The sequence below is a fragment of the Oncorhynchus mykiss genome, chromosome 9 (assembly GCF_057628025.1).
Source record: "Oncorhynchus mykiss isolate SJ-2025 chromosome 9, ASM5762802v1, whole genome shotgun sequence".
NCBI classification, from domain to species: Eukaryota; Metazoa; Chordata; class Actinopteri; order Salmoniformes; family Salmonidae; genus Oncorhynchus; species Oncorhynchus mykiss.
Window position 1 is genome coordinate 7,527,401 of NC_143030.1, and position 10,057 is coordinate 7,537,457.

Sequence of the window (10,057 nt, forward strand, 5' to 3'; positions counted from 1 at the left end):
GTGAAATCGTGTGAAGGTGATGCAGGCTACAGTTCGGTAACGTTAACATGCTACTGGACAGTAGTTTATTTTCGGTTCCAGTGTTTAACACAGTTTTATTCAACATGTATCAGTCATGGATTAGCTAATACATGTATTATGTCATCTAGTTTAATGGTGTGCTAATTGCTGTTACGTCCGCCTCTAGGAGGAGGGAAAGCAACACCCTGATACAACTCAACTCCCCGTGGAGTGAAAAAGGTATGTGATCGTAGGAAGCGGGGAAGGACGGCAGGGAAAAATACCGTTTACGGGGAATTTATTCTTCATTAAACACGTTAAGGTGGGGAAACTGAGCTGGACGGAACCAAAGCAAAGGAAGTAAAAGAGTCTCCTACCTTACCTGCCTTCCCACAGCTTCCCTTCAGCACCAACTGGCGGCTAACCAGAATACAGGGGGAAGAAGAAGACCTCCCAGGTCTTATCTAGTGTGCATAGACAGATTCAATACTACGGGTTATGTATGCCTGCGGGCCTCTTGCCTAAACATTCCCAGGGTGCCTTCCCCTTCCCCCCCTGGGAACAAACAGAATAATTCAAACTTAGTGAACAATTTCAATAAATCAAAAACACTCAGTCCTACGGCACATCCAGTCCTACACATACCTCTGCAGGAGAGGCTACACAATACTTTCAACAACTTTTACAGACCAACAGCCAACACAGGATGCCATTTCCTGAAATACACACACACAAACCTACAACAACACAGAAACTGTGGAACGTAACATCTGCCTTGCATTTCTATCTACACATGAATATGGTTCTGCAATGTTAGGTAGGCTATTCTGTTCCCTTGACATTCTGCAAGCATGAATACTTTACAATAATGGAAGATGTGCATTGTGTTAATCGTACTAGTTGTCCATGTATTGAATGATACACAACTTTCCATAAATGCAGTGTGGACTTTTTACAGATGAAACCCCTTCCATTGTGACACTCCCTTCCTGTATCTGTCATAAAGGCCTATGCATTCTTTGTCCTTTAGTTACACAACTAAATATAGTAGCTGTCACTTACCTTTCATGCTGTAGATCTGCTCTCATGGTGCTGAGAATGCTTAGTACTGTATCTGTCACTTATGTATTCTCTGTATGTATTAGGTATGAACCCTTGGACAAACAGGTACCTCCAGCGCTCCCTCCTGCCTCATGTTCAGCCCCTGTCCCTGGTGATCTACCCCAGGCCCTCTTGTATCCACTCCAGGCTTCTGAACTTTCCCTGGTGGGGAGAAGACCAGAAGAGGGTGAAGTCCTTCCTGTCTCCAAGTTCTGCCTCAGAATGTGCTGGGGTGAGTTTTTATATAATACATGAGCAGCTTAGAAATGGTAATTTAATATTTTATTCTCTCATGATGTATCAATGTCTCAGGATGCCACTGGGTAAACATTATCTAACTGAATGATGAACCTTTCTGTGATGACATGTGGAAGAAGATGAGTCCTGTCTGGTATAATTAGAGGTCAAGACTGGACAAGGAGGGTTGGATAAACTCCTCTCTATGAAGATGAGTCCTGTCTGGTATAATTAGAGGTCAAGGCTGGACAAGGAGGGTTGGATAAACTCCTCTCTATGAAGATGAGTCCTGTCTGGTATAATTAGTGGTCCAGACTGGACAAGGAGGGTTGGATAAACTCCTCTCTATGAAGATGAGTCCTGTCTGGTATAATTAGTGGTCAAGACTGGACAAGGAGGGTTGGATAAACTCCTCTCTATGAAGATGAGTCCTGTCTGGTATAATTAGAGGTCAAGACTGGACAAGGAGGGTTGGATAAACTCCTCTGTATGAAGATGAGTCCTGTCTGGTATAATTAGAGGTCAAGACTGGACAAGGAGGGTTGGATCAACTCCTCTGTATGAAGATGAGTCCTGTCTGGTATAATTAGAGGTCCAGACTGGACAAGGAGGGTTGGATAAACTCCTCTCTATGAAGATGAGTCCTGTCTGGTATAATTAGTGGTCCAGACTGGACAAGGAGGGTTGGATAAACTCCTCTGTATGTGGAACAGGTGTGACTATTTATCATGTGTAACAATCAAACCTCCCTATTGGCTGTGTGTTCCACATTCTAAAGTAGAACCATCATTTTACTTGCTGAAATATTGTCCAGAAATGACCTCATTGGACAGAAAGGGGAACTCCTCCCACACCCATGTTGAACAAATATAATGTTTCCCTGAAACAAAGGATTTCTGTAGTTTAATGAAATAAGAAACTGATTCATAGTATATCATACATCATACAAGCCAACATTCAATAGCAACACTTATACGTAAACAATTAGCAAATTAACGTCCACACCTTGAAATCACATCAACAAAGTTTATTTTACATGAAGTAAAATCGTGTGACCTGCTTCAGCTGTTTAAGAAATTAAAAATGTTTTACTTAAGCGAAGCAGTCATTTTAAATATTATACATGCAGGTAGGGTAGACTGGGGAACAAATATAATGTGTCCCTGAAACAAAGGATTTCTGTAGTTGGTTGAATTGTAAATGACTGGTACGTCCTGGGAACATACTTACTGTGTAATGGGAGCTGAGATATGTTGTTTGTATTAAAATATTAATTTAACATAAATAATATTTTCATAATAAACTAAAGTCTAAAAGTGTTAGTCTGTTCCCCAGTCTCCTCTACTCTCACTGAGAAAAGGCCTCAACTGAAGAATCTACAGCTGCTGAGTCTGAGGTGTTAAACAGCCCAGTGCAGCTCTGACCACAGTGTTGTTAGGAAACACATTTTCTAACTCTACATACACAGCCTTGTGTCAACTCTTACTGTGAACTACTTCAGTTACTGGAAATAAACTCAGCAGTGTTCAGACCACAATACATCAACATAAACAACACCAATAAATGAAACCACTATTAATATCTTCTGGTTTCCAGTAATGAAAACTGAGTTCTGGTTAGTGATATTAACGAATGTGATCTCAGCAACCATAATTCCAGAACAATCCCACTGTTGTAATAGTGTTTTATACATGTAACCTCTACCTGCAAATCAGTAATGAAGGAATAAAAAGGAGAGAGAGAAGGTGGAAGAGAGATACAAAGGTGGAGAGATAAGGGGGAGAGAGGAGTTGAGAGAGACGGAGGATAGATAGGGGCTAGAGAGGAGTGGGAGAAGAGGGAGCGAGATGGATGGATGATAGATAGGGGCTATAGAGGAGTGGGAGAAGAGGGAGAGAGATGGATGGTTGATAGATAGGGGCTATAGAGGAGTGGGGGAAGAGGGAGAGAGGAGTTGAGAGACGGTGGAAGAGAGAGACGAAGGGGGAGAGAAGGGGGAGAGAGGAGTTGAGAGAAGGTGGAAGAGAGAGACGGAGGTGGAGAGAAGGGGGAGAGAGGAGTTGAGAGAAGGTGGAAGAGAGAGACGAAGGGGGAGAGAGGAGTTGAGAGAAGGTGGAAGAGAGAGACGAAGGGGGAGAGAGGAGTTGAGAGAGATGGATGATAGATAGGGTCTATAGAGGAGTGGGAGAAGGGGGGAAGAGGGAGAGATGGATGATAGATAGATAGGGGCTAGAGAGGAGTGGGAGAAGGGGGGAAGAGGGAGAGATGGATAATTGATAGGGGCTAGAGAGGAGTGGGAGAATTGGGAAGAGGGAGAGAGGGATGATAGATAGGGGCTAGAGAGGAGTGGGAGAAGGGGGGAAGAGGGAGAGAGGGATGATAGATAGGGGCTAGAGAGGAGTGGGAGAAGGGGGGAAGAGGGAGAGAGGGATGATAGATAGGGGCTAGAGAGGAGTGGGAGAGAGATGGATAATTGATAGGGGCTAGAGAGGAGTGGGAGAAGGGGGAAGAGGGAGAGAGGGATGATAGATAGGGGCTAGAGAGGAGTGGGAGAAGGGGGGAAGAGGGAGAGAGGGATGATAGATAAGGGCTAGAGAGGAGTGGGAGAAGGGGGAAAGAGGGAGAGAGGGATGATAGATAGGGGCTAGAGAGGAGTGGGAAAAGGGGGAAAGAGGGAGAGAGGGATGATAGATAGGGGCTAGAGAGGAGTGGGAGAAGGGGGGAAGAGGGAGAGAGGGATGATAGATAGGGGCTAGAGAGGAGTGGGAGAGAGAGATGGATAATTAATAGGGGCTAGAGAGGAGTGGGAGAAGGGGGGGAGAGAGAGATGGAGGCTAGAGAGGAGTGGGAGAAGGGGTGAAGAGTGAGAGAGGGATGATAGATAGGGGCTAGAGAGGAGTGGGAGAAGGGGGAAAGAGGGAGAGAGGGATGATAGATAGGGGCTAGAGAGGAGTGGGAGAAGGGGGGACGAGGGAGAGAGGGATGGAGACATGGTTCTGAGACAGCTGTATTCTTCAAAAATCTATAGATTTATCAGTAACTGAAATGACCGTCAAAATATTATTGTCAGGAAATACAATTCTTCAGGAAAGGGAATATGAACTAGAATTGGTGTGACCAATCAAACATAAACCTACTGTCGTCCTACTTCCTGGGACTGGTATGACCAATCAGATGTGAACCTACTGTCGTCCTACTTCCTGGGACTGGTGTGACCAATCAGATATAAACCTACTGTCGTCCTACTTCCTGGGACTGGTGTGACCAATCAGATATAAACCTACTGTCGTCCTACTTCCTGGGACTGGTGTGACCAATCAGATGTGAACCTACTGTCGTCCTACTTCCTGGGACTGGTGTGGTGATCAGATATAAACCTACTGTCGTCCTACTTCCTGGGACTGGTGTGGTGATCAGATATAAACCTACTGTCGTCCTACTTCCTGGGACTAGTGTGACACATCAGATATAAACCTACTGTCGTCCTACTTCCTGGGACTGTGTGGTGATCAGATATAAACCTACTGTCGTCCTACTTCCTGGGACTGGTGTGAGCAATCAGATATAAACTACTGTCGTCCTACTTCCTGGGACTGGTGTGGTGATCAGACCTCCAGGCCTTTTAACAAGAACCATCACAGGCGTATTTGAGGAATTTAAAATAGTCCCTAACTCTGTCATTGTAAAAGCATTTTCCCCGACCCCCTGACCCCCTCCTTGACCTTTCCTAAATTTGTGTTTTTAATTTCACCCCAAAAATGGTTTAAAGGGAATTTTCGTTAAAAATATGTTTTTCCTCCTGCCCCTCAGATGAACCTTTTACTGTTTTTTACTTAGTTACTATTATACAACAGTAATTTGTATTTATACTACCACAGTACCCTCTGATATGTGTATTTATACTACCACAGTACCCTCTGATGTGTGTATTTATACTACCACAGTACCCTCTGATATGTGTATTTATTTGAACATATCGCCCAGCTCTAGTCGCTACATGCCCAACAACAACAGCTAACAGATAAATAAGTCCAATTAGAAACCAGGTAGAAAGCTCTAATTCAATGTGATAATGGTTGGTTAGTTTCTCTACATGACCAAGAGGTTTTGTTTAAATCCATTGATGACTTTTAGTTTTATTGAAGAAGAAAAAGGGTTTTGAGGCCCTAAAGTAAATATTCTTTAAATGATTGACCTGTGGAACATTCACCTACTGGGTCAATTGTAACATTTAATTCCCTCCACTTTTGGTTGAATTGTAAACGACTGGTACTTAGTGTGTAATGGTAGCCGAGGTTTTGTTTGGCAAAAATATTAATAAGCTGATTTCTAAAAGTGTTAGTTTGTTCCCCAGTCTCCTCTACTCTTACTGAGAAAAGGCCTCAACTGAAGAATCTACAGCTGCTGAGTCTGAGGTGTTAACCAGTCCAGTGCTGCTCTGACCACAGTGTTGTTAGGAAACACATTTTCTAACTCTACATACACAGCCTTGTGTCAACTCTTACTGTGAACTACTTCAGTTACTGGTAATACACTCAGCAGTGGTCAGACTATAGATACAGAATACACCAAGTTGGACACATCTTCCTCCATTTCATTCAGTAGGACACATCTTCCTCCGTTTCATTCAGTTGGACACATCTTCCTCTGTTTCATTCAGTTGGACACATCTTCCTCCATTTCAGTCAGTTGGACACATCTTCCTCCGTTTCATTCAGTTGGACACATCTTCCTCCATTTCATTTAGTAGGACACATCTTCCTCCGTTTCATTCAGTAGAACACATCTTCCTCCGTTTCATTCAGTTGGACACATCTTCCTCAATTTCATTCAGTAGGACACATCTTCCTCCATTTCATTCAGTTGGACACATCTTCCTCCATTTCATTCAGTTGGACACATCTTCCTCCATTTCATTCAGTTGGACACATCTTCCTCCATTTCATTCAGATGGACACATCTTCCTCCATTTCATTCAGATGGACACATCTTCCTCCATTTCATTCAGATGGACACATCTTCCTCTGTTTCATTCAGATGGACACATCTTCCTCTGTTTCATTCAGTTGGACACATCTTCCTCCATTTCATTCAGTAGGACACATCTTCCTCCATTTCATTCAGTAGGACACATCTTCCTCCATTTCATTCAGTAGGACACATCTTCCTCCATTTCATTCAGTAGGACACATCTTCCTCCATTTCATTCTGTAGGACACATCTTCCTCCATTTCATTCAGATGTAGCAACCGTTTTTGAGTCAGAGACGCTAAGCCTTGTGGGATATTACTGAATGTGAACTCAGCAACCGTAATTCCAGAACAGTCCCACTGTGGTAATAGTGTGATGTGTATCTTCTGACAGACTCTATGCTGAGTAAAGTCATGTTTTTATCCTAAAACGTTTTTCTACCAGAACCAAAGTGTGGATGCAGTCACTATTTAGAGCAGTCTAATCTCATTAACCCAGAACTATAATCTTGTGTGATTAAGTTCTGGGTCCATACGAGTCAGAAACTATAGTAGGTGAGTCACATGTTATTTGTTACAGCAGTTTCCATGGAAACATACAGAGGGGTTTATGCAAATCAACCCTTTCTGTCTTGACACATGAAGGAGGAGTCTCTGTAATAACTATTTAAATCAGTCTGTCCTGACTCAGCTCAACAGTCTCCAGTCTACCAACTGGTCTCTGTAACTTCATGTTTGTCTCTGTGGTGTACAGTCTTCAGGTGATGATGGGAGTATTGAATCATCTCTCTACTCTCCTCCTCCTCTCTCTCCTTCCTGTTGCTCTCTCTCATGTAGTGAAGAAGTTCAGCGATGTTCCACAGTGCCAGAAGTTCTTCCTGGAGGGGACAACTCCAAATCTCCCAGGTATTTTGTATGATGGGATAGTCAAGAACGAGGGCCGGTACAAGCCGATTTGCCAGAAGCACAAGAACACCTACAGGTTTGCAACTCTCTACGACACGACCAACAAGATCCCTGTGTTCTCAGCCTACACCTTCACTGGTTATATACCGGGTAGACCAGATGATCTCTGGATGATCGAGCCCCAGGTATGACTAATGTTTATTCATTTAACATAACGTGTCTTTGTTTACTGCTGTATATCACAGACAGTTCTGTTACAGAATATAGAACCACCACTATGGAGGGAGACTTGATTGTGAGAGGGGTTATTGTACAGAGAACTTGTGAATGAAGGATTGTTTCCTGCAGCTCGACGGGGTCAACAGCGCTGAAATGCGGATACAAGATGGACGCCGTTACGAACACCAGGCTGAGCAAAAGGACTATAAATACTCACAAAATAAAAGGGTGAACAGAGGTCACCTCTTCCCAAGTTCACATGCTCATGACCTTGAAACTCAGGAGTCCACCTTTACCCTGACCAACATCGTTCCCCAGGACATCACCTTCAACGATGGCAGCTGGAATGAAATGGAGAGAAATGTCAGAGGAACTCTTGTGAAGAACTGTAAGGATGCTAACGACCAGATAAAAGCCTATGTGGTGACTGGAGCAGTTCCCAACAACAACAACAACAAACTGAACCAACGAGTGAACATCCCGTATCTCATGTGGACAGCCTTCTGCTGTGAAAACAAGAAGTACAAGAAGAACAAGAAGTGGATGGCTGGAGCATACTGGGGGGAGAACGAGGGGGGGAAGGGGGCATTGGATCAACAAACCTTGGGAGCACTCGAAGAGAAGTTGAACAGACATTACCAAGGTAAAGATGGTCCTGTCAAGGTGTTCCCAAGAGATTGTCCAAGAGTTACTAAACCTACCACTTCCTCCTAACCTAGTTGGAAGAATTTATTCCGTAGTGAGGAATCTTTACAATTCCATGAGAAATAGTTCTGGAAGGTTCTTTGGATGATCTGGGTACAGATGCTCTCACCATATCAACAAACTATCATTACTGTTAGAGTAATGATTATCAGGGTTAAATTGGTAATGAGGGTTGTAATGGTAATGAGGGTTGTATTGGTAGTGAGGGTTGTAATGTAATGAGGGTTGTAATGTAATGAGGGTTGTAATGGTAATGAGGGTTATAATGGTAGTGAGGGTTGTAATGGTAATGAGGGTTATACTGGTAATGAGGGTTGTAATGGTAATGAGGGTTGTAATGGTAATGAGGGTTGTAATGGTAATGAGGGTTGTAATGGTAGTGAGGGTTGTAATGGTAATGAGGGTTGTCATGGTTACATGTCAACATATGTACACTTACAATTGTAATACTTTTCTCTTCTATGTCTATATATATCTATAGTCTACTCTCCCCTCTCTATCCATCTCTTCTATGTCTATATATATCTATAGTCTACTCTCCCCTCTCTATCCATCTCTTCTATGTCTATATATATCTATAGTCTCTTCTCTTCCCTCTCTGTCCATCTCTTCTATGTCTATATATATCTATAGTCTCTTCTCTTCCCTCTCTGTCCATCTCTTCTATGTCTATATATATCTATAGTCTATACTCTTCCCTCTCTGTCCATCTCTTCTATGTCTATATATATCTATAGTCTATACTCTTCCCTCTGTCCATCTCTTCTATGTCTATATATATCTATAGTCTATACTCTTCTCTTCCCTCTGTCCATCTCTTCTATGTCTATATATATCTATAGTCTATACTCTTCTCTTCCCTCTGTCCATCTCTTCTATGTCTATATATATCTATAGTCTACGCTCTTCTCTTCCCTCTGTCCATCTCTTCTATGTCTATATATATCTATAGTCTCCTCTCCCCTCTCTATCCATATCTTCTATGTCTATATATATCTATAGTCTATACTCTTCTCTGTTGATATCAAATATAAAAAGTATGTAAGGGGACAGAATTCTATTTTAATAAATAAAATACAGTTGAATTGTTTGATGATGTGCTGCCATTACTCTTGTTAATGTTAATAATTAGGTTTACAGCAGGGTTGAGGTCAATTCCATTTCAATTCCAGTCAGTTCTAGAAGTACACTGGAAATCCATTTCTCTGCCATGCTTTTCAATGAGGAACATTTGCAATTGAAATGGAATTAACCCCAACACTGGCCTAGAGTTTGTCAGGTTGTGACTTCCTTATGACTGTTACCATGGAGATATGTTCTGAATGTAATTCTATCACTGTTACCATGGAGATACTATTATATGTTCTGAATGTAATTCTATCACTGTTACCATAGAGATACTATTATATGTTCGGAATGTAATTCTATCACTGTTACCATGGAGATACTATTATATGTCCTGAATGTAATTCTATCACTGTTACCATGGAGATACTATTATATGTCCTGAATGTAATTCTATCACTGTTACCATAGAGATACTATTATATGTTCTGAATGTAATTCTATCACTGTATGTCTCCATCTTCTTCCCATCTGAAGGAATAAACATCTATAATGAATGAAGCCTGTGAGAGTCTGGTGTTTTGTTCTCATGCTGTTTAAATGTAACCAAGTGACTCCAAAATGTTCCAATTCAACATTAAACAACGTTATTTGAGCAAAAAATATAAATGATTGAAAGCACTATTTTATTTGTCAGTTATTCATTAAAACTTTGTCATAACTATGTGTTCAACCAGTCCAGCATACCAGCTAGCTACCATGTCTCTAAACATACCTGGAGCTGGTCAAGAAGCTACCATGTCTCTAAACATACCTGGAGCTGGTCAAGAAGCTACCATGTCTCTAAACATACC

The 10,057-nt window shown here is 42.0% G+C and overlaps 1 protein-coding gene across 2 annotated transcripts; it reads left to right on the forward strand.

Moving 5' to 3' along the window:
- Positions 1 to 265: 265 nt before the first annotated feature.
- On the forward strand, positions 266 to 9,764 carry LOC110515555 (endonuclease domain-containing 1 protein). 2 transcript variants are annotated; one of them, XM_090185713.1, is made up of 3 exons: positions 266 to 1,333; positions 7,146 to 7,399; positions 7,563 to 9,764. In XM_090185713.1, exons 1-3 carry the CDS (start codon positions 937 to 939, stop codon positions 8,145 to 8,147), a joined length of 1,236 nt encoding a protein of 411 aa, XP_090041839.1. In that variant the 5' UTR covers positions 266 to 936; the 3' UTR covers positions 8,148 to 9,764. The 2 variants fall into 2 exon arrangements, with proteins under 2 accessions (XP_090041839.1, XP_090041840.1); XM_090185714.1 differs by lacking the exon at positions 266 to 1,333 and having other exon boundaries at positions 6,959 to 7,399.
- Positions 9,765 to 10,057: the final 293 nt, after the last annotated feature.